The following is a 24973-nucleotide window of genomic DNA, read 5'->3' as shown; positions in this document are numbered from 1 at the left end:
CACTTATATGTGGAATCTAAAATACAACACAGGGCTTCCCTGGTGGCGCAGTGGTTGAGAATCCGCCTGCCAACGCAGGGGACACGGGTTCGAGCCCTGGTGTGGGAAGATCCCACATGCCGCGGAGCAACTGGGCCCGTGAGCCACAACTACTGAGCCTGCGCGTCTGGAGCCTATGCTCTGCAAAAAGAGAGGCCGCGACAGTGAAAGGCCCGCGCACCGCGATGAAGAGTGGCCCCCGCTTGCCGCAACTAGAGAAAGCCGTCACACAGAAACGAAGACCCAACACAGCCAAAAATAAATAAATAAATAAATAAATTTTAAAAAATCCTTTAAAATACAACACAAATGAACATATCTATGAAACAAAAAAAGACTCAGACATAGAGAATAGACTTGTGGTTGCCAAGGGGAAGGGGGGTAGGAGTGGAAAAGACTGGAAGTTGGGGATTAGCAGAGGCAAACTATTATATATAGGATGGATAAACAAGGTCCTACTGTATAGCACAGGGAACTATATTCAATATCCTGGACAAACCATAAAGGAAAAGAATATGAAAAATATATATGTATATATATGTGTAACTGAGTCACTTTGCTGTACAGCAGATATTAACATAACATTGTAAATCAACTATAATTCAATAAAACTTAAAAAAATAAATAAAGATGTTTATAAGAGTAGGACGGCAAACTTTTTAAGATATCAATTCGTGTGTAGCTTCTGCAAGAATGCAAAACTAAGAACAGATGAGAACTCTTTGAATGCCGGCTTCTGTATGTTATCCTGGACCGTTCCAAGAAGTCCTTGCCTTCCAGGTCTTGCTCAGCCCCTTGCCTCCCAGGCTTGAAAGGGAGCAGCTTGAAGACAAGCTCTCTTCTTGGCTTTGTGAAGCCCCTCATTGCCTTCAGGGATCTACCTAAATGTCACTTAAAACAGACCTTCCAGAAACAGCTTACAAAAGATGGCACCACACGTGTCCCTCTCCTCAGCTCACTGCCTCCTGTGACCCTCCCCCTGCTTTATGCTCTTCACAGCGGTTGCCACCACCTGACCCCTTAAATCTTACTATATCTACCTTTAAAAATTATCCGTCTCCTCCATCAAAATATGAGTTCCATCAAAATAGGATCCTTGGTCCTTGTTGTCCTTTCTGTATCCCCAGTGCCTAGAACAAGGTCGGATATGGAAAAGGTGCTCAACAAGTATTTATCAAGTCAAAGAAATCAACTTAATACTCACACCAAAATACCTACAGGGGACAGAGGTGAAGCCATAGGTCACAGGCCCCATCTGAACCACTCCTCCGCCCCAGCAATTTGTCATGAGGCAATCAGTACCCGGCACTGCCAAATATTATGATTTTTCCAGAAAAGGCAGATATCTGCATCTGCACCTGAAATTCTCTCTTTTGTAAAACACTGGGAATAAAACAATAAAACAGAAACATGGGCAGTACTTAGACGGCAGGTTACCAATTAGTGATCTGTGGCCTAAAGAAAAGGCTCTGAGGAAACTCTGCTGGAGGGACCCCAGGTAAGGCAGAGAGAAATCAGTAGTGCTTTTGTGTTGTGTTGGGAGAACCAGGGGGAGGAGGCCACAGAGCAAGGGAAGAAGAGCAGCGTTGCCATGACACTAAGGAGAGGGTGCAGTGTGAGTTTCCCCACAGATGGAGAGTGGGCACAGTGCTGCCTTCTCAGCGTGGGAAGGAGGCTCTACGTAGGGGCTCTAGACCCAGGAAGACTCCCAGGCTGAAATGTGACACAAGGCAGCCTGAACAAAGGGGAACAGCAAAGGCAGAGAACTAAGACCTATAGGTTCCCCAAACGTTTTGCTCTGTGTGGGATTTCTCCAGCCTTACCTGGACCTGGGCTGGAAGCCCCAGTAATCACAGAGGAAGAACTCTGCCCCCATCCAGAGGGATGAGGAATCGCAGCCAGATTTCCTTTAAAGAAAAAAACTACCTAACACTTCTCTAAGGTTGTGATTGCATCGCTGCTACAAGTTCTCGGTCACCCTTGTGAAAACAAGGATGACCCAAATGAAAGATGTTAAATGTGACTCCTACCATCACTTCTGCTTTTAAAAGGCACTTATTATGTATCAGAAATAGTGAGGAAAAACAACCCCACAGAACTGGAAATGGGACAGTTGAAGGACCTAAAATGAACCCTCGTTGCTGGCAAGAGACACAGAGCCCACATCTGCTTGATAGACCTTGTGGATGGTCTTCCCTGTGTCCAGCCGACCCCTCTCACATCCAGTAGAGCCCCTCCTCCTTGTCACAGTGATTACATGAGGTCCTCCAAGCCTTAGCCAATGAGCACACATGCTCTTCTGGCCCCCGGCATCGGTTCAGACAATGTGTGTTAGCCTGGGTTCCCCAAAAAAACAGAACCTGGGGCAAAGGCTTATGTGCAAGGACTTTATTCAGAAGTATGGTCCCAGGGAGCAGAAGTAAGAAGTCAGGAAATGGAGGGGGGAGAGTCAACACGAGGCTCCTCTCCCAAAGAAGCCACCGGACACTGGATCTCTTGGTCTCTACCTTCCAAGACGCCACACAAACAACTGCTACCCAGGAACGTCTGCTAGAGGAAGGAAGCGGGAAGGAAGTATCTGTTGGCCCCTGTCTCCCGTTGGTGAAAGTTTGGCCCCATTGGGTTTTAACTCCCCTACACATCCATGCTGTGTATGCACCCAGGGAGACCCACAGCATCTTATGCCTCAATAGCAACAGGGGAAAAAAGCGAGAGCAGCAACAGCGAAGGTGGCCAGGGCCCATACAGAGCTAGCTGCCACCGCCCAGGCTGGACTGGCGTACAGGGGCAAAGGTCTAAGACAGGTGAGGCTAAGTGGATGGAAAGTGGCTCCTGAGAGGTGTCTGATACATTGTCCAATCGGCAGAGAGCCCAGGACTCGGGCTTGGTGATGGTGAGCCAGAGCCAGACCCTGTAGAGGCTTGTTAATCCTTGATCTGGATGCTTTTGCCAACAGTGTCCCATATTGCTTTGGCTCATTTTTTTTTTTTTTAAGTCTTGACTCATAGGGAGATTGTGATCAATGAAAAACCCCACATTTTCTTTCACATCGATGACTATCATGTTCAGTATACAGGCGATCGATTTCCTTTCGGAACTTAAATGTAGCACTCATTTCTCTCTTTTAAACTGCATCCTGTTGATGGCGGCCCCATTGCTTCAGCCGGTCAAGATCTTTTTGTATCTTGGTTCTGTCCTCGAGACTATGAGGTAATTCTTCCCAGCTCTGAATCATTTCCAGTGCCCTCCAGGGCCATGGATGCCAAATGGTTTTGAAATTACAGAGAGATGACAAATGTGAAGTAACAAGAAAGCTACCAAAGCCTTCACTCCGTCATCGTCACTCTGGTTAGATTGGGCTTGCTCCTCCCGTGCTGGGGGTGCGTGCCTCCCTTAGTCTAGGTTCTCCCAAAAGTGGAGCTTGAGATGAGCACTTGGCCGCAGGTGCTTGCTTTGGGCGGTGATCCCACAAGGCAGGAGTGAGGGTTTGAGGTGAGCGAGCCAGAGGAAGAAGAGTCAATAAGGGCCCATCCTGATCTAATTACCACTGTGGGCAACTAGGGCTCAATCTTGCTAGGGACCCTCTGAGGAATCGTGTAGAATGTGCCCCCAAACCGTCCCACTGAAGGACAGGAGGCTGGGACACTTATCCACCCAATTCTCACCTCCCATCAGCTGCAAGTACTCTCAGGGGCAATAACTCCCTACACCTCTAGGGTACACCCTCAGCACTAGCTGAACAGACTTTTACGGCTTTGGAGGAAGCCCAGAGGAAGGGAGCAGAGAGGTGCTACTGCAGGAACTTAAGGAGGTCCTGGTGCCACCCAAGGAGCTATTGGTGAGCCGAGGGGCTGTGGCATAGGGTACCCCAAGGGTCAATCACTCAAGGAAACTGATTGTGCTAAGGGTAAAGGAAAGTGTTTGTATGAGGTACACCATGAACTCCCACTGTCCTCCTTTCCAGCTGATGGTGTCAATTCTGTTCCATCCTTCCTCTCCTCTGCACTGTGCAAGATGTGACCAATACTTGCGGTGGAAAATTAATGAAGCGAGGGCTTGTCTCTAGCTGTCATGCTTTCCCAGGTCAGAATTCCCACCCCCATCCCTTTATGTCTGGGGGAATTTGTTGGGGGTGACCACATGGGTTTAGACAGGGGCAGAATAAAGTTCCATGGGCACCCGTTGATGACTTCAGAATCATGTTCCTCCATGCAGTCATGAGGGCTGTGCACTAGATGGTGGTGACCATAGTTAGGCAAGTATCTTTCCTCACCTTGGGGAAGCCTGAACTTCTGCTGTGGTTGCCTTTCCCTGGACCAAAGGACCACAACACACACTGTGGGTGGGGGGGAGCTTTCCCTCTGAATCAAGAAATGGATATTCCCAACTGCTGAAGGCCACAGAATCAGAAAGGAGGCAGCCCTTGGATTCAGGATACATAGGTCTAGCTTCCTGGGTCCAGTCAGGAGAGAGAAACCACCCAGTAATCTGAACAGGGACAGGTTGATACATCAAATGATTAACTATAACAGGGGATTGTAATATCAAGAGTAAGAAGTAAAGAGAATTTAAAAAAATACAGCTATTACAGACATAGCACACTTGAAGATAACATATGTATTAGTTTGCTACGGCCGCCATACAAAGTGCCACAGACTGGGTGGCTTAAACAACAGAAATTTACCTTCTCACAGTTCTGGAGGCTGGAAGTCTGAAATCAAAGTGTCAGCACGGTTGATTTCTTCTAAGGCCTCTCTCCTTGGCTTGGAGATGGTCGTCTTCACTCTGCGTGTATCTGTGTACTAATTTCTTCTTATAAGGACATCAGTCATATTCAATTAGGGCCTACCCTAATGATCTCATTTTACCTCTTTAAAAATTCTATCTCTGGGCTTCCCTGGTGGCCCAGTGGTTGAGAATCTGCCTGCCAATGCAGAAGACACGGGTTCGAGCCCTGGTCTGGGAAGATCCCACATGCCGCGGAGCAACTAGGCCCGTGAGCCACAGCTACTGAGCCTGCGCGTCTGGAGCCTGTGCTCCGCAACAAGAGAGGCCGCGACAGTGAAAAGCCCGCGCACTGCGATGAAGAGTGGCCCCCGCTCGCCGTAACTGGAGAAAGCCCTCGCACAGAAACGAAGACCCAACACAGCCAAAAATAAATATAATTAATTAATTAATTAATTAAAAAAAAAACTCTATCTCTAAGTAAAGTCACATTCCTTGGTACTGGTGGTTAGGATTTCAACATACGAATTTGGAGGCAGGAGACACAATCCACTCCACAACAACACAACATGACATAACTTAACTTGTCACTGCCCTTAGAGGGCCTAAAGAAGAGACTCCCCACCCCAGGGCTGTGACCCAAACCTTACTGGAGAGAGCACGTTCATGGCTTACTAGATGCAGGGAAGTTATTATGGGGCTGTGCCAGTGAAACTTGCTAGAACTCTGTCCTCTAGAACTTTCTGGAAATCTACCCTCTAGGTGCCTGAGAGAGCTGTTCATGGGGAGTTGTCTCAATGGAGGCACGCTGCTACTAAATCACCTGAAGGGGGTGCCAGGGAAGCTGCTAGCTGCTGGGTGCTGCTGGCCAGCAGGCACAGCTGGGCGCTGGGGAAGCCACGTGCGGTATAGGAACTTGAGAAGCCACCCCTTCTGCATGAGCCCGATTCCTCAAAAGCATGGCAGACACACCAGAACCAGGGAGCAAAAGCTTTACTTCCTGCAATCTTTCTCCAGCGCCCCCTACTGGCAAAGCTGAACATGGGGCCACATGCAAAGGGCCCGCTTCCATTTTCACAGAACAGACCAGGGAGCTTAGAGGCAGTGGTTAATAGGTACAGCATCAGTTCCTCCTTCCAGGGAATTCTGCCTGGACCCTGAGCTTCCCACTCACCCCTCTCCCCCTTTGCAGAAGTCTGCTGGTGCCTCAGACAGAGTCTGGGTTTGGGCCTGTGAGTCCTAAGAGTGGCATTTCTGTTATTCAAGGGATTATCCTTCAGTGGAGTCCTGTACGAAGCCATAGCCTGGCCTGAGCTGTCCTGTGAACAGCTGGAGAAACAATCACTGGTGGCACCCCTTGGGGTGCAGTGCCCGCAGGGCGAGGGTGGGACTGCAGAGCTTGGCAAGATTAGCAGCAGCAGCCTGGTGACCAGAGCAGAGGGCTGGAGGCAAGGTCCAGAGGGACCAGCCCAGGAGCACCCATGAGGCCAGCCCTTGGGAAACCATCTCAATAATGGAGTCGGCGATTTTTCTAGGGTGAAGAGGAAGACTCATGCTCTACTCATGTGAGTTTGGAAAGGAAGCAGAAAACAATGATATGGGCCAAGGCTGGAGAAACACAGGAAATACAATTAGAAGAAAATATCATTTGGATCTAAAAGGTCAGTACAATTATTATAGAGGAAAAGTTCAAAATTGTTTCTTCCCTCTCACATATTTATGATTTTATTTGTTGGTACAGTGATAATCCAGCCTCGGAGCAATACATTTGGAGTTCCCATGCCAGTCTACACTATGGAACTGAAAAAAGAAAGTTTTCCTTCAAACTGCCTTTCTACCTGAGCCAGCAATGAATTCCTGTGTGCAACACATTTTAACAATTGCATGATATAATTTATGGTAGAACCTTCTTGTGGATGAAAAATTCATTATTTTTCTAGGCAACCTGATCCTGGTTCTTCCACTAGAAAGCTTGTGATGTTGGCAACCTCTCTGAGCCTCAGATTCTTTATCTATAATATGAGCAGAGAGATTAGTTGTTAAGGCTCCTCTACATCTAACACTGTTTCATCATATTTCAGGAATAACTTGCAAAAACAATTTTATAAATCAGATAAATTAAAGAGTAATTTATTTGCCTTACTAATAGGATTTTTCATTTCTTACGTGATTCACAATTGAATTCCTGCAAAAAGTAAATTATCTTTGTGTCTACAATAATTTAGTTTGCCTGATATTTTGCAAATATGGGTATTTTTTTAAGCGTAAATTTATTATTTTTAAAATTTATTTATTTATCTACGGCTGCATTGAGTCTTCGTTGCGGTGTGCAGGCTTCTCATTGCAGTGGCTTCTCTTGTTGCAGAGCATGGGCTCTAGGCGCACGGGCTTCAGTAGGGCTTAGTTGCTCTGCGGTATGTGGGATCTTCCTGGACCAGGGCTCGAACCCCTGTCCCCTGCATTGGCAGGCAGATTCTTAACCACTGCACTACCAGGGAAGTCCTGCAAATATGGGTATTAAAGAGAGTAGTGCAGCCTGTCTTAGTCTGTTTTGGCTGCTATGACAAAATACCACAGACTGAGTAGCTTATTAACAACAGAAATCTATTCTTCACAGTTCTGGAGGCTAGAAGGCCAAGATCAGGGTGCCAGTATGGCTGGGTTCTAGTCAAAGCCCTCTTTGGGTTGCAGACTGCAATTTCTCTCTGTGGTGGAAAAGGCCGGGGAGCTCTCTCTGGTCTCCTTTACAAAGGCACTAATGCCATTCACCAGGGCGCCACCCTCAAGATTTAAGCACCTCCCAAAGGCCTTACCTCCTAATGCCATCACTTTAGCGATTAAGTTTCAACATACGAATTGGGGGGTGGGAGTGGCACAAAAGGTCAGCCTATAGCGCAGCCATAGTGGAAATAGTGTAACTGCCTGTTTAAAATATTCAGGAATTCAGTATTCTGGCAGAAGTTAATAAATTATAATTACTCCCTTACCCTTGCCTGGGACCAGTCTTTCTTAAACCAAGAAAGTGTCCTTACCTGGTGAGATTTTACGGACAATATTGAAGTCTCAGTCCCAGAGGAGAGCAAATAAAAGATAAGATGCGGTTCTTGCCCGATGTCACACCACGAAGGTTCACTCCTTTCACTCAAGGCGTTGATAGTTTCACAGTCAACATCTCTGGTGTGAATAAAACTGTAATTTCTCCTCAGCTATTTACACCTCAGTGCGACTGTGTTCATTAGCTGGTCCCCTGAGGAGTCTCGGAGAGCAAGGCCTTGGAGGCCTCAGGTTGAAAAAGGACAAATGTGGGAAGGTGCGTGGGTGTTGCGGGTGTGGGAGACGCCGGGGTGAAGTGGTGTTGGGGGGACTCACTGACTCTCCCACAGTAGACCAAGTCACGGCCACGTACCCAGTGGCTGACACATGGGGGCGCTCAATAAATAGTCCATGAATGATTCTGGCGCTACATCCAGGCCAGCAGGCGGTGTTAGGCACTGGGGACGCGCTCTGCAGGAAACGGAGTTAGCGTCCTGCTGCCCAAGGGTGAGAAAGGCGCGCCAGGGACTGGAAGCAAGTTCTGGGAGGCGGGAGACCACGGCGGCTCCCAGCGCGGGCCCCTGGGAGACGGTAGCTCTTGCAGATGTGGGCGCCCCGTCCCCCGAGGGGCGCAGCCCGCGCATACTGGGGTCAGGGTCTGGCGGGGGAGGCGTCCTCGGGCCTTGGGAACTGGGTCCCGGAACTGGTGTGGCGGCCGAAGTCCAGGTGTAGACCCGGGCAGGAGCGGGGGCCTCCGACGAGCGCCCCATCGTCCAGAACCGCGAAGTCGGCAGGGCACGCTCTTCAGTTCGCCTGGATGGGGAGGCCGCGTGCGGCGGGTTTGCGGAGCGCGCTCTCCGGGTCACTTGGAGCGCGGTGTTAGAGCTGCGCAAACTTCGCCCAGCACGCTCTCCGGTGCCCGCGGCCAGCTTTGCCGAGGGCGCCCTCCGGCGATGGCGCGCGCGACAGTTGGCCGGCTGGGCTGGGCTCGCTCTCCCCGAAGGAGCGCGCGGCGGCCTGGTGGTCTTGCGCGCGGCGGACTTTGCGGAGCGCGGGGTTCCGGGCCGGAGGCGGCGTCCGCAGCCCCTCCTGCCCGGTCCGTTTCCAGCCCCGGGCGACTCCTCCCCTGGCCGCGTACGGGCTTTTACTTTCGCTTTCGTTCGAGCAGCCGCAGACCCTCTCGGCGGAGAGACGGAGACGGCCGTCAGCTCTGGCCTCCCGATCGTCGAGGGAACGGTAACTTTGGCCCCCGCCTCCGCCGGCGCCTCTACCGCCCGCCGCCGCGCTTCTGCCCTGCCTTCCCCTGCCTCCTTCCTCCCTTCTCGCCGAGCGCAGTCGGTGGGGGCCCGGTCCCTTCGGGCTAAGCGGCCCCGACGGCCGGCGCTCAACTTCGGAGGAGAAGGCTCTCCGCCACCCACACCATCGCCTGCTTTTCTCAGCTTGTCCTCCCTTCCCTTCTGGTCCCCGGGCTTGGGACACCCGGTACTGTTCGGGATTTGGAAAAGAAGGAGGGGTGGATTTAGGAGGGCGGGAGGGGTTCGTTCTCTCGCCTCCTTGCCCGTCAGCTGTGGGGCCTTGGCCCTCTCTGTGCTTGTCTGTGAAATGGGGTTAGTGGTGGGCCCGGGCTGACGGTTGCTGCGACGATGGAATGAGGTGATTGTGGTGCATAGCCGTGCATCTGTCAGGGCTTAGCAGGCTACACGTAAGCCGCTGTCATCTTTGTTCAGGTACCCTTGTGCACGGCTCTCGAAGATTCCTTGAGGAAGCGGAAGAAGGCAGGACTCTCAGGCTGCAGCCTTTCACCATTGTATTCAACTTCGCCTTTTTGGGGGCAGTAAAATTATATGTGGGTGATTCTGAGTCATTCCCAGCCTTTTCTCTTGAACTCCTGGGCTGGCCAAGGACGTGGCCCTAACCTTAGTTTACTTACAGGCTATTTCCTCCTTTAGGGCCTGTGGCCTGACCTTCATCCCAGGTAGCCCGTCACCGCCTAGGTTCATAATCCACTTCTGCTTCCTCTTAGCTCTGTGGCTTTGGGCAGGTTACTTAACCTCTCTGAGAAAACTGAAGTTTCTTCTGCAATACAGCCTCCTAGCAGTGTCGTGAGCATCAGGGGACAGTGGAGTACTTCAGTGCCCAGCAGAGCCCCCTCCCCCTCCAGGTGCCGGAGGTGAACAGTGGAGGTCCCCTGGGCTGCTTCTCTTTGAGCCTTTTAGGAAGATTGTCTTCATTGGGGCAAGAGTGAGGCACAAGTTGTATTATGTCACTTTTCAGGGGAAGCAGCTGCAATGAAATTCAGACAGTAGCTGGGAACTGATTTCCTACCAGATCTGTACCAGTCGCCTATTAAGTATGTATAGAAATAATCACTAGAGGAACTTTTTTTTCAGTCTCCACAAAAGCTGTTTAAAATATTAATGTGATTTTAAAATACCAGTGAGGGTTGACAGTTGAATGTTGTCTTAGTCTTGAGTTCTGTGGGCAGTGGTGATAACAGGGACTACTTATTGAACATTTAGACACCATGCTTAGCATTTTACATGCATTGCTCCATTCATCCTCATAGCCACGTGTGACTTAGGCATCACCATTTTCCCATTTTACAGATGACAAAACTCAGGAGAGGTTGATGTAAACCCCTGGAGGCGCTGATTTAAACCCCTGGTCTGTGGTTCACCATAACTGAGTTCTCAACCGCCCTCCTAGGTCCCTTTGGTTCTGTGGTCTGTCCCATATCAACAATTTATTCGGGGCCCTGAAAGATTAAAAATTTTTAAGTACATTTCAGTTGTGACATTTATAAAGAAATTTTGAGTGCCTACCATGTACCTGGCACTTTTCTATAACTGGAACTATAAAAGGATGATTAAGATAATCTACAAATAAGAGTCCTAGTGGACAATAGTAAGAGTAATAATAATAATTAGCAGAGCGCTTACAGAGAGTGCCTGACACTGATAATGCTTCATGTGTATTATATATTCATTTATTTAAAGAGAAGATAGATGTTTTTAACAATTGAAGCAATTGAATAAGCAATATTCCCTTGAATGGATGACTGCTCTTTGCAGCCTGAAGCATACAGAGGGAACGAATACAAGAAAATAATGCCAGGCATGCCCTCTCCAAGTAGAGCAGACTGAGATAGGCCTGAAATGTCTTGGGCTGTGAAGATAAGCAGAAATAAAAGGTCAACACCAAGCCTTGGCTTGACTGATATGATGTGACCAAGGTCAGGCTCCCCACTCGGTCACCACTCTCGTTCTGGGTGAACTTGATTTCACCCAGAAATTAAGCCCAGTCTCATAGGAATAAGAAAGTCACTGAATGTTTAGCCTTACAGATTTAAGAGTAAAGCCCTAGCACTGACTCGTTTTAGACGCACACTCTGGCAACTTGTTAGAAGGGACTCTTGCTGCCCTCCTAGACGGTAAACAGCACCAACCCAGAAAGATGCTGTAGGTTTCACACAGAAGACCCTTCTGGCCTAGTGTTTGCAGAGAAAGTTCTGGAGATCCTCCCACCACTGAGCCATAGAAATCAGCCTGTCGCTAAGTCCAAAGCTCCCTCCAAAAATCTGGGAGGGATGCGGGATTCAAGCTGAGCCCCTCCGTCGATGGAGCATGTCAGGTGTTTAACGGACATGCAGTTCCCTGTGCCTCCCTCACTTCCACCCTCTCTGCTTCCCCTTCTCAGACCTCAGGTCAAACATTTCCTCCCCTGAGAACCCTCCCTAATTCCTCTGGGGCTAGGTCAGGTCCCCTACTGTGGCCGCAAGTTGTTCAACCTCATGGCACTGATCGCGGTTGTCCGTCAACATTTGTGCTGTTTATCAGTGCCCATCTCTCAACAAGGCAGGACCAGGTCAGGTGTATCCCTGGCTCCTAGCACACACCTGGTGCCTTGGACTTCCAGGAAATTATATCTATATATAATGGTCACATTGTTATATCATCATACTTCCTAGATTCAGTCTTTAAGATTAGCCTTAGCAAAAGACTCAAGGTTTCAACACCACATGTCGAATTTAGTGTCTTTTTCTGGTGGATTTTGTATAATATTAACTTGTTAATTTTGAAAATACTTCTGTGCTTTGCTAATAACAATCCACAGTGAAAAGTAACTAAGTCTGTATAAAGGAAATGAAATAAAAATGACTGAGTGTTTTCTGCATGCGTGGACTTAACGCTCATCTCCTCTGGGGATGGGTTATCTCTGTTTTCAAGAAACATTTTGGGTTCTAATCAGAAAAATCTTACTGCCTCACAACTGGAAACAGGTTGGTGGCTATGATGGGAGGTTCACGATGTGTTGAGGAACAAGATAGCCACCGGACTTCTCATTGTCTTTGTAAAGATCCGGCTGCAGGATTCGCCCTTCCTCTCACTTCTCTCCTCACTGCCCAGCTCACCCCTAAGTAAGCTGCAAGGTGACATGATAATGCCTCTCGGGGCTCAAGGACACAAGGTTGGCATTTTGCCATCTTGGATACCTCCCCCCAGTTGGATTCCTTCTGCCCACCTCCAAAAGTCATTGCTTGTGCTCTGGGGCATGGGTATTCTGTGAGATAGATGCCATCTTGTTTTCCAGCGGTGTGAAAACATCCCTGGGTGAGCCTGACGGGAACACAGACCTGCAGCTGCCAACCTGGCCCACTGTGCGATTGCTCAGAGATAGAGATGGGCAGGAATTAGAGTCTGGAGAGGTTTCCCTTTGTTACTGAAGGCCAGTCCCTTTACGGGAAAGGACACAGGACTTGGTTTAGGAGAAACGACTCAAGGCTCTGCTTCTGACCAGCTGTGTCACTTAGCTAATTCTCTTCCCTCAGGGCGTTTGTTTCTTCCAGCTTCCCATTCAATTAATATTTATCTAGCAAATACTTTTTTTAATAAATTTATTTTATTTATTTTTACTTTTGCTTGAGTTGGGTCTTCATTGCTGCGTGCGGGCTTTCTCTAGTTGCGGCGAGGGGGGGCTACTCTTCCTTGCGGTGTGCAGGCTTCTCATTGCGGTGGCTTCTCTTGTTGCGGAGCACGGGCTCTAGGCGCGCAGGCTTCAATGGATGTGGCACGCGGGCTCAGTAGTTGTGGCGTACGGGCATAGTTGCTCCGTGGCATGTAGGATCTTCCCGGACCAGGGCTCAAACCCCTGTCCCCTGCATTGGCCTGCGGATTCTTAACCACTGCACCACCAGGGAAGCCCGATCTAGCAAATACTTTTTGTGTGCCAGGGGCCTCTGCCATGATGAACTTACATTGTCGTGTTTGAACCAAGCAATAAGTAGAGTGCAAGTAAACAAGATAAATAGAAGGGCTGTAGGGGGACTGGGGGAAGGGAGGGAGTTGGTGAGGTAGGTGTAATACAGGAGGACCTCCTGCAAAGGTGCTATTAAACTGAATTCTGAAGATTGAGAACCAGCCAGCTGGGCAAAGATGGCCTGTCCAGCAAACATTTGGGTGGTGACTACCGGAAAGGGAGAACCAGAAGCCCTGATGGAGCCTGAGATGAGCATAGTGGGCCCAAGGATGCTAGGAGGCTGGGAGGCCAAATGGTGTGGTGGTGAGGGGTGGGTTCTGAGTGCTTGTTTGCCGGCTTCAGATCCAAGTCTAGTTTACTAGTTACTTAGCCTGGGACTAGTTACTAACCTTTTCTAACTGCAGCTTTCTCATCTGTCAAAAGGCAGTGATCATAGGGCTGATCTAACAGCATTTGGGGGAGTGTTAAATAAGATAATGCTTATGAAACAATTAGCACAGCAAATAATAAGTGTGAGTTTCTATTCTTATTATTGCTATTTTTACTACTTAAAGTAAGGGAAGTAGAAGGTGAGTAGGGGATCCGACTGGCTGGCAGTTAATCCTAGATCAGGGGTTGGCAAACCTTTTTTGTAAAAGGCCAGGTAGTAAATATTTTAGGCTTTTTAGGCCACATGATCTCTGTCACAATTACTCAACTCTGGTTGTGGTGGGAAAGTAGCCACAGACAGCACGTAAATGAATGGGCGTGGCTATGTTCCAACTTTATTTACAAAAAACAGGTGGTGAGTACTTAGAATGAAATTTTTAGCACTGAACACCTGTATGTAGGAAAGAAGTAAGGTCACAAATCAGTAAATTCAGCTTCAACCTTATAAAATTAGAAAAAGGAAGAACAAATAAAATTCAAAGAAAAACCAAACAAATAAAAAAACAGGTGGTGGGCCATAGTTTGTCATCGACTCCAGTACTAGATAATGAAGACCCTTAAGATCCAAGGAGTTCAGTTTAAGGTTTGAACTTTTAGATTGTAGGGATCTCATGAAGATTCTTGAGCAGGAAAATAATTTGATGGAAATCTACTCTGGTAGAACCATGTAAAACCATCTGAAACAGAAAGAGAACTTTATACTCCAGGTCGCTGCTGTTTTTTAACTGGGTTTGAGTGATGTCGGGCAAAGGATGAGCATCTTATAACCTGTCAGGAATTTAGGGGGAGTTTCTTGTTGTTACAGACTTTGAAGAACCTTCCACAGCTTCTCATAAGCAGTGAACATTTAACAAAATCGTGAATGCTGGATCAGAAGCTCCCAGAGGGGCAAGGACTTTGCTTTCTTTGCCACTGTGTATCCAGTCTCTGGAATGAGGCCTGAAATGGAGCTGGCACTCGAGCATTTGAATGAGTTGTTGGTGCAGCAGCCCTGGAGCCCAGATATGCAGTACTGGTCATCTCCAGGCTTAATTAAAAGCTGTGTCACTGAATGAGTGTTATTTAAAAATATCATGAGGCCAGTGATGCCACTGGGTACCAATTTTCTGGTTGGTTTTTTTCCTTCCAGATGGCAGACAGCCAAGAGCATATTGTGGAGCAGGGGGCTGGGGACTCAGCAAGCAATGACACAGTTGATGCGAAGCCAGACCGGTCCTCTTTTGTCCCATCACTCTTCAGGTAAGTTTCCTTCCTTGCTGAGTTAAAGAGGGACCCTGGGCCACTTCAACCTACCACGCCTCTGCCCTCTCCACCCACCCATGCGGCAGCGGGCCTTCAGGGGAGGAGGTCTGTGCTGTGCGTGGGAGATTTGCACAGAATCCTGCCAGCTGTGTGTGACAACACTGGGGTCCCCCTGTGCACTCCCCTGTCCCCAGGGCAAGCCCAGGTATGGGGGAGCCAGGCTCTGGGGGTCTCCTGCTGCGGTGGCAGCTGCCCAGGAGTGAGGGGCTGTCCCCGTCAGAGGTGATTTGCCGCTAGCCTCCTTCGGGGCAGAGCATGGGCTGCTGCCGCCAGTGGGACCAGGCTTGGCTGAAAGGCAGAACTGAGGGCCATGGCGTGGGAAGCGGTAGGGTGGCACTCTGCCGATTCCTACCTTTTCCTTTTTGGAGTTCACTTTTGAAGTTCTAAACTTTTCATTTAATAACAATCATAACAGCTTCATTTGTTAAGCTTCTGTATGCCAGCTCAGTGTTGCATGTAACCCTCACAATCCCAGGAGATGGTTCTACTCTTACCGTCATTTAACAGGTAGCTAAACTGAGGCATTAAGAGGGTTAGTAGCCTGCCTTTCTGGTGGCAGTTAATAAATGGTAGAGCTGAGATTAGAACCCAGACGGTACCAGCACCACTCCCTTAACAGCTCTGCCGTGCTTTCTATTTAAAAGTAGGGCTGCAGGGACGTGGAGGAGCCCCTTCCCTCCCCTCCTTAACCTTGGTCATGGAGGGGCAGTGAGTGGTATTCCCTGGCAAAGAGGCAGGAGTGGTCTGTGCGTCAGAGCATCAGACTTCTCCGTAGCTCCTAAACCAAGCCCCACGGCGGAGGGACAGCGAGGGGGATAAAGGGTGAGGTTAGGGAGTGCTCCCAAGCAGTGTTCAGGAGGGTAAGAGCTGGTGATGAGGGGCATTCTGGCTCCCTGCAACATCCCGCAGAGATCCTTTGGTCATATCATCCCAGACATGACTCGGAGAAGTGGGAAGGCCTCGGCATCCTGGATCCAAGTTCCGTTGGCACTGGTTGCCATTGAGGGTCAAAGATATCTGATGAGATGACCAGAAAATACAACTCCAATTACTGAAAACTTTTCAAAGCCATGAGTTCAAGTGGTCCAGGCTAAGCCACTCCCCAGTGCAAACCCTTTAGAGCAGTGGCCTTCCAATGTTTTTGCTCACATACCCCCCAAATAATGTAAAACTACACACCCCCTCAAAATAATTGCAGAGGATGTAGTAATATTTCAGTTTTCCCATCTCTCTGAGTATTCAGGTTAAGCAGGTTGCCTCTAAGTGAAAGAGAAACAGGAATCATATAACAGCCATTTCATAAGTCTTAGTTAGCTGATGCGGCAGTTTCTATGTGATCTAAGATTTCAAGGAGGGTGAGAAGTCCACCCTTCTCCTCTCTGGTGGGAGATGGGAAACTGGGAAAGGGGAGGTGGTATCATATTCAGGCAGACTAGTTTTAGGAAAAATACAAATGGAAATTGAGGATCTGGCAATTCATTCACTTAAAACTGTCTTGTCTGCACCCCTTGGAAAATCTCTGAGTACCCTGGCTGGAGACCACTGCCTTAAAGACCCATCATTTTGCAAAAATAGGTGTGGTCTGTGATGTGGGTTTTTTTTACCCCCTTAAGTTCTTTGGAAAAGTAAATAAGCCTGGATAATCTTCTGTATTCTGGTCCACTATACCTTTTTTTATAGTGTGGCTGATATTGATGTCAAGCTACATATTATGAAAATAAACAGTGAATATTTAAATGAAATACTTGCAAAATATTTAAATTAAATTCCATTTTAACTGCATTGTAAATTCCAATAAACTGCTTATTTTAGTTGTATGAATTGCAAGACACGATTGTTGAATTATTAAATGTATTTGAACTACAATAAATGTCAATTTAATGCCTTATTCATCTAGGTTGTGAAATGTTAGTTGTTTATTTTCTTTGCCTTCTCTAGGCATCTGACTCGTACCCATGTGTTAGGTTGTACATGGACCGTCTACCAAATAGGCAATCAATGCAAATAAAATTCAATCAGGATTTGCGACATACCCGTAAAATTTAGATTTTTCCTTCCTTTTTTTTTTTTTTTTTAACTTCAGCAGGATAGAAGGTCCTTTCATCTAGTAAAGTATCATTGGCTTTAAAATTAATCACTTGAGATGCCATTTTTGGTCACATCCATTATTTCATTTATTCATTAAATACTTGCGGCGTGACAGAGAGAACTCAAGTCCCTTGCCCCAAATCCCATGGTTGATTAGTGGCAGAACCAGGATTTGAACCTGTATTCCCCTGCCTCTCAAAACCAAGCTCTCGACCACCAGTCTCTGTTGCCGCCTTTGTGTACCTGGTCCTGTGTGTGGCCCTGGCGCTGCAGCCAGGAGCAAGAACAGCGAGGTCGACGTGGCCCTTGCCGCACTCACATTCTGGTGGGGAAGGCAGACATGGAGCCAGTAACTGCGGTGTGATGACCCCCGGAGGGGACAGAGCAGAGACAAGGGGAGATGGGCTGAGCCGGATTTTAGCAGGACTTGTCTGCAGGTCACGTAAAGGATTTGGAATCAATCCTAAGGACGGCGAAGTCACTAAAGGGTTTTAGCTGTAGAGTGACTTGATCGATTACACCTACGGAAACCCACAAGACCACTGGAGCTGCAGCATGGAGGGGAGTGCCCTGAGGAGGGGTTTGTGGTGAGGGGACGTGAGTTAGGGGTCCATTGCTGCTCCCCAGGCCAGAGTGGATGGTGTAGATGGAGCGGGACCAGGGCTTCCAGAGGTGCCTGGGAGGTGGAAGCCACCAGACTTTGACCACGTGGAAGGAGAGGGCCGAAGAAGGGAGGGACGAAGAGGCAAGTGGCACCTGCACCCCTGGGAATAGTTGAAGGCGGCTCGTGCCCACTGAGCCCCCTTGCTCAGCAAAGAGGGAAAGCCGTGTAGATTTCTAGTGTCACAGTGACAGAACTGCACCAGCATTTGCTGCCTCTCAGTGTTCCCCTGACCGTGCCTGCTGCCTCGGCTTTGCTGACTGAGACCTCTTGAGAAACTTGGCTGGCGTCAGGGACCTTGTATATGATGGGGTGAGACTCTTAAGTGTGATTAAAACAGGGTGATCTGAAGCAAAGAGGGAGTGTCCCTTATCACACCTGACCCATGGACACCCCGCACTTACCCTCTGTGCCTGAAGGATTCTAACTGGGATTGTTACCTGTGACTCACTGGGGCGACCTGAACACAGCACTAGATGCTGGTTGTTTCCTGCAAATCTGGCAGGTGTGCAGTAGCCCCGCCCATGGCCCCCGCTGTGGCGCGTGGGGAACTTTGCTTCCCACACTTCGGAGGTGTGGGTGCAGCCTGGGGGAACATCAGTGGCTCCTCCCTGCAGCTGACGGCAGGCACCTTCCCCCTCCCGTCCCATCCCCAGTTCCCTTCTCTAAGCGTCAGAATTGCAGGGAGGTAAGGCAGTGGAGGGGCCAGTAGCACCCCCATCCGTCTCTAGTCGAGGACCCTCACCCTCCTCTGGAAACCTCAAGGATGCTGGGAAACGAAAAGACGCCTCTTTTTCCCCCAAAAGCCTGGGCGGGACTCAGGTGGTCCCAAGCCCTCACACTTGTCTTGGCTGTTTTGTGTCAGTGCCACTAGATGGCATGACACCATCATTTTATTTCCATTTTGCTGGGCCCTGAATAAACCAGGCAGTTCCTTAATTCACTTTTCTTAAAAAAAAAAAAAATTGATTGAAATATCTTCTACTTATCTGATTATTGGAGAACATTTGGAAAAACACAGAAAACCACAAAGGAAAAATATTTAGAATGTAAATAGAATGTAAATTTTACATTAGTAAAGTGCTTGGACTTAAAAAAAAATGACTTAGAAGAAATAAGTACTGTCTGCCCTCTGATCCGCATCCGTGGATCTAACCAACTGTGGATCAAAAATATTGGGAGTGGAAATTCCAGAAAGTTCCAAAAAGCAAAACTTGAATTTGCTGAGTGCCAGCAACTATTTACATAGTATTTACATTGTTTTAGGGATTATAAGTAAACTAGAGATAATTTAAGGTATAAGGGAGGATGTGCATATGTTATATGCAAATACTACTCCATTTGAAATACGGGACTTGAGCATCCGAGGATTTTGGTATCCTCAGGGGTCCTGGAACCAATCTCCTCGGATACGAAGGGCCAACTGTGTGTGCACAGTCTGTGTTCATTATGAGCCGTAGTTGATGAACAAGGCATCCTGTCATCTGCGAACTTGAAGAGGGATCCCTCTTGATGTAAAGGTAACCCTAGATCCTGGCCCGGGTTACCTGTCATGCAAGTCAACGATGTGGTCCCTGCCCTGGATAGAAACTCAAGTTCTTAGTGAATATCTAGGCACGGGTATAGAAAATAACTAACAACAGGAAGTAACTGATTGCAGAATTGTAGAGTATTGGGAGCTGTGGGAGGCTGGGAGAGGAAGGATGAGGGCGGGCCTGGAGGAGTTGGGACTTGTCAGAGAAAAGGCAGTGGGGTTATCAGGGCACTAGAAGAGCCTGCCTGCCGGGGCCAGAGCCGTGGTGGGAATGATGGCCAGGCCCCACGGCACAGGTCTGGGAAAGTGGGTAGAGCCCTTGGACGGGCTGAGTTTGATCCTGGTGGCACCACTGAGAGCCATTGCACATGTAAGACCAAGCCCTGCCCAGTAGCCTGGAAGATGTCCCCCTTCCAGGAACACTTCAGCTGTGAAATCAGAGGCTCCTTCCTGAGTTCTGCTCAAGGTCACTGTTAAAGGAAATAAAAAACAAAGTAGCAAACAGATTGCACATGCTCTCAAATTTCCCCAGGGCCTTGGTGGAGCCTCGGGTGTTTTCCGGGGGTGGGGGGGGGGTGTATTTATCCTTCCAGTTCCCTGGTGAAGAGGGCAGGAGAAAAGGCTTGTTTTCAAAGCTTGATAAGCTCCCTACTTTTGAAGCACAGGCTCAGATCCCATGAGCATTCTCCTGTGTATCATCTTTGTGTTCTGACCTTTGTCCTCCTGGAACGTGTTTCATAAATGCCACTTGGTTGTAATTCTTCTTTCTCCTGGGCTGCAACTTGAGTTGCTCCACCAATTGTGTTATATGTAAACAGGTCCCTATTTTTTTTAAAAAAAGTGTTATTTGTGTAATTATAAGAAAGATCCAGGTGGCCTGACTGTTCATTTGGAGGCTGGTACGGGAAGTGTTTCAGAAGAAGCAATGCTTTGGAATTGGAGAAAAGAACAAAGAAAGCAGACCTCAACTCATCCCAAGGACTATGTCCCTAATTAAGCAAAAGCAGAGGCCAGGTCTGAGCCCCCTAAAAAGAAAAAGAACGTTAAAACATACCCAGGCAGTTTACTTTTCAATAAAGGAAGCCTTCAGATTCAGACTCCAGAATACTGGATGCCTGTCTCCCAACTTTTTATATAAAGAGTAATAAAGATTTAATGCCATATTTGAAGTAGTCATGATACCACTTAAAATGACAGCAGTGCTGGTGTGGAGTTGGACAACCTAGGTTCAGATCCTGGCCCTGAGTCCCACTCTTTAGTTGAACAACTAGAGCAGGTGTTTTGACCTTTCTGAGCCTCAGTCCCCTCATTTGCATGATAGGGATATGAATACCTATCCACTGGGTTGTTTGTGAGAATTAAATTACCTGATAAGGGAGAAATCATAGAATCATAATTTCAAACCGGAAGACTCCTTGAAAGGTAATTTATCCAGTTCCCCTTCTGTGCAACGATCAAAGAAAGTGAAGGCCAGAGAGGTAAAGTCCTCTATCCATAGTCACCCAACAGGACCAAGACCCAGGTCTAATTTGGGATCCATTTTCCCCCCGCCCCTTACATCAAGTGCCACCCACAAGTGCAGTGGCATCTAGCTATTCAACCAAGTGCCACCCACAGGTGCAGTGGCATCTAGCTATTCAACCATATTAATCCACCAGCAGGGTGGTTTTTTTCTTCCACCCAAGTGGGTCAGCAAATTTAATTCTTCATTGAAACTGCTCCCTTTCTGCTTCACTTCAGCTGAGAGATGGTATACAGACAGCATTTCAACAGGGCTAGCGACGGGGTTTCTGATAAAGAGGGCCACGTGCGCATTTCAGGAGCAGCGAGCCACACCTCTGAACCATGGTCACGGGGTCTAAATCTTTGAAGCCATGACTTCTACGTGTGTAGAATACCTCTAGTTATTTTAGATTATTGCTTTTCTAGAGGGGAAAAATAAGCTCTAAAATTAACAGAAAAAGTGAGGAAGGGAGGTAAATGTCAGGTTTCCATAGTGATAGAACTTTTAAAACACCGTTAGTGTAGAATTAAGTCCAGTAATAAAAGAGTACTATGAAAATAAGCCCCGTTGCTTCTCAAGGGAGCTCATAATCCAAATAAGAAATGTGCATTATGGCCTTGCACGTTCAAAGCCCAAGCTTGCTGGTGCTTGGGGCTTTCTGTCTGGCCTGCATCTGATAGGGTGAGTTTGTATACTGCTCAGCTGAAAGTGAAGAAGACAGATGAAGTGGTTGTGTAAGAATCAAGACTGAAGTGTGTGAGCTGTTCGCAGTTCTGGAGCTTGCAGCCACAGTACAGACACCACTGTGTCTCCCACTTCATTCTAGGCTATTTAAAGAGAATTCAGTCCTTTATTTCCCCCGAATGATTTTTTTCTTTGAGTCATTTGTCAATTTTTATTGCCAGAGGTCTCTGTTCTTTTTCTAAGGGGGAAGTTGGAAACATGGAGGCCGATAATTCTTCTCCTTAGCCTATTTTAAACTGACTTTGTTTCCCAGTGTAAGTGTACTTTTGCAAATTGAGTTTCAGAGAAGAATGTACGAAGCCAGTTTTTTCTCCTTCACAAACCTGAGGAATAGCAACTGATTAGGAGGTTTCCCAGGAGTGCAGGTGTTATAACTCCCCTTCATCAGCTCCACACCTTTCATTGACTGTGACCTTGAACCAGGAAATTGAGAAAAGCATTGCTTAATAATTTTGGTTTTTATGCATCCACCTCTTCCTCATTGCATTTGGAGGGGTGAAATGGGAAAGTGTGGTAACTCCTGAGTCATTCGCTTTATCCAAGACCCTTGAAAAATGTTTATATGCCTCACTTGAAAATTAAAGTATTTGGTATGCCTCTATGGTCTTTTATTTTATTCTTATATTACTACCTTGAGGACCTTTAAAAGGAAAAAAATAACCTAATGAATTTGAACTCTCTGATTCAGCACAAACTCACTTCCTATTTTTGCTCACTCACATATAACTTTACATACTTTGCACTTCCTATGTGTGCTGTTTTGCCACCTTTTGTAGACCTGGCACTTCGGTGGGTTGCCCACATCTGCATGCTCATCACTTTAAATAGCTGTGTAGTATTTTATTCTCCTGATACTCTGTCCCCTGCTTAGCCACTTCCCCATTGTTTCCAGTTTTTCCCTCTCAGAGATGGTGCTACTGGCTGCATCTTTGTGGAAATGTGGGTTTTTTCCCATGGGACCCCAAGTTCCTAGGAAGTCGCTTTTTCTCTAGGGAGCTGTCCTGGAGTGGGGAGCATGCAGCCGCCTGGAGCCTGGGCATTTCTGCCGGTCAGCAGAGAAGGGGGAGGCCAGTGTGACTTTCCCAGCCCCAGTGTGAATGGTCCTGTGGAAAACTCCAGCGTGCAGTTCACTGCTGATTCAGTCACAGGCCTTCAGGGCCGGGCGGACCGTGCCAATCTTCTGCCCCTGCTGTGCTCCGAGCATGCTGAGTTTTTATTATTTCAGAGAAGAAGGAAACTCGCTGCCGGTCATCGCAGGGCGAAGCCTAGTTCTGATGCAGAGGGGGTTGCTTTCAGATGGAGACATGAGGTACCACCTTCACTCTGTCCCTTCCTCTCGGTCTTGTTCTGTGCCTTGGTATGTCAGGACTGCTGGGAATGCCCTCTACTGAAATCCTGAAACCATGAATGAATCATCCCAAAAATATTTAGACAAAGCAGCTACGAAAACCAGAGCTCTAGTTCCGAATGAGGCAGCCCTGGGGAAATGTGTGCCTGGTGGTGTGTTTACTTTCATGCTGATGAATGTCTGCAAACAGACAGAGCTACTGGGAATCCTATTCATGGAGACACTTTAGAAAATAAATAGGAGCCAGTTTGCGTGCTTATATTCCCTTCCAAATATAGAAAGGTGTAATTCACGTTTCGAGCAGCCTGGGGGATCTGTAAGATGATAAAACCTGTATTTATTCACTCTGGTGATGGGGAAAATTATACTTGTACCCAGAGTGGATTGTAAAAATTTTTCGTGCACTTTCTGAGGCTTTTCACTTCTTTGTATAGTAGGTACAGTATTTTTATCTTATAATGTTTTCTGGTATGTGTTACTGTAGACTGTTCAAGGAAGTCTTTCTATATAAATAACTATCAGAGCTTGGTGGTAATTCTTTGCCTCTTGATTTTGCTGAAATGACTGCGAAATCTGAGGTTCCAAAAAATGGCTCTCGACCTGAGAAGTTAGGATAATCTCGGTCCTTCCTGATAATCAATGCTGGTATTATCTGTGTTCCTAGCAGAGATTTGAGCTTACCAAAACATATCTGGGAAATGAAGATAGTGGTCCTTGCGCATATGAGCGAGGAAATACAACACCAGCAAACATGAAGGATGGTTAGGAAGCGCCATAGTTAGCCAACCTGCTTGTGTAAATTAACTGCTCGTTGTATTTGAGTGCACACTTGAATGCACTTCCTAAGTCAGTCTTTCTACCAGGCTTTTGTAGTTGTTGTGACCTTGCTTGTCCAGCCCTAACCAAGCACAGTGATTTCGTGGCCAGATTTGTTGTTTTAAAATCTGCAGCCAATTGTATATAACACATGAGCTTTTAAGAGGATTTGGACCTTTTAATTCACTGGTCTGGTTTATCATAGCCTTGCACTTAACAGCAGGTTCCAAAACCAGAATCCTGTGTTTCTCCTCAGTGTAGTAATCTTGGCCAATGTGTTCAGAATGTAAAAAAGTCAAGTTAAAGACTGAGTTTATCAGCACAAAATTAGCAAAGGGAGGGAACAAAATGGGTCCTGGCTAGGGTACAATGGGAAGTGATAGAATCTGGCTTTAAAAATACCCTGGCCAGCCTTTATTTGTTACATCTTCCCATACCTCTCGTTTGTACTTTGCAGAACAAATGGGGGTAATGGTTATTAACATACTTTGTAAAGCATAAAACCCTATTAAAAAATATTAATGAAACAACAAGGTCCTACTGTATAGCACAGGGAACTGTATTCAATATCCTTTGATGAAACCATAATGGAAAAGAATATGAAAAAGAATGTATATATATACGTGTAACTGAATCACTTTGCTGTACAGCAGAAATTAACACAACATTGTAAATCAACTATACTTCAATAAAATAAATTTAAAAAATATATCAGTGATACTTGTTCCTGGTGACTTAGGGACTATCTTACGTGGTTCCTCCACCATTTGTACCGTTTGTCAGATTCAGGAGAAAGGCTGGTTTCCACTGATCCGAACTTGAACGAAGTGCGGGTGCCCACCTGTTGGGGTCTGTGTAACGGCAGTTCTCACGTGTGCTAGCGTCTTCTGCAGAAAAGGCCAAATGAACCCAGGATGACAAGAACAGCCACTTTTAGAAAATCTTGTCTTTGGGGGAGGATCGCCAGCTGAAGAAGTTTCTAATCTGGATCCTTGAAAGCTTCTTATCACCCTGTTCATTCCCACCCCGGCGCCCACCCCTGGAGAACCTGCGGTGCTGAGCTGTGGATCAGACCACTGCCATCTCTCTGCAGTTGGCTGATTAATGAGCACCATCTCTTTGGAGCCCTTGAGGGCCTTGCTTCTGTCCAACAGCAGTTGTTTATCTGATGATCTGCTTGGCTCTGACCATTGATCTCCAAACAAACAGTAACTCTTTATGAGCTGCTAGCACTTCGGTCACAGAGCTCACCTCCCCCGACTGTGCTGATAGTGAGTTACAGGGCCACCAAGGCGGTGCTGGGGACTCACCCAAACATTGTGCAAACAAGGGAGAATAAGGATGGCATTGCTTGCAACGTGGCCTTTCCTGGAAGCGTTTTGGTTGTGCTGTTAATTTCGGATTAACGTTCAGCTCGGCTGTCACCTCTGGGAGACCTTGCGGGTTTCGTGGAGAGCCATAAATCCCACACATGACCCTAAATATAACCACGCT

General features: G+C 47.4%; 1 protein-coding gene across 5 annotated transcripts in view; it reads left to right on the top strand.

Moving 5' to 3' along the window:
- Positions 1-8181: 8181 nt before the first annotated feature.
- CASP7 (caspase 7) overlaps positions 8182-24973 on the top strand; it is a 31211-nt gene continuing 14419 nt past the window's right edge. The window contains exons 1-3 of one of the 5 annotated variants that reach the window (XM_036829613.1): positions 8287-8304; positions 8966-9033; positions 14612-14721. In XM_036829613.1, coding sequence (XP_036685508.1) covers positions 14612-14721 — 110 coding nt within the window. In that variant the 5' untranslated portion in view covers positions 8287-8304; positions 8966-9033. The other 4 variants (XM_036829612.1, XM_036829611.1, XM_036829614.1 and 1 more) reach the window with 4 other exon arrangements.

Source organism: Balaenoptera musculus, chromosome 16 (assembly GCF_009873245.2).
Source record: "Balaenoptera musculus isolate JJ_BM4_2016_0621 chromosome 16, mBalMus1.pri.v3, whole genome shotgun sequence".
Taxonomy (NCBI): domain Eukaryota; kingdom Metazoa; phylum Chordata; class Mammalia; order Artiodactyla; family Balaenopteridae; genus Balaenoptera; species Balaenoptera musculus.
This window is presented reverse-complemented; position numbering and strand designations above follow the sequence as displayed.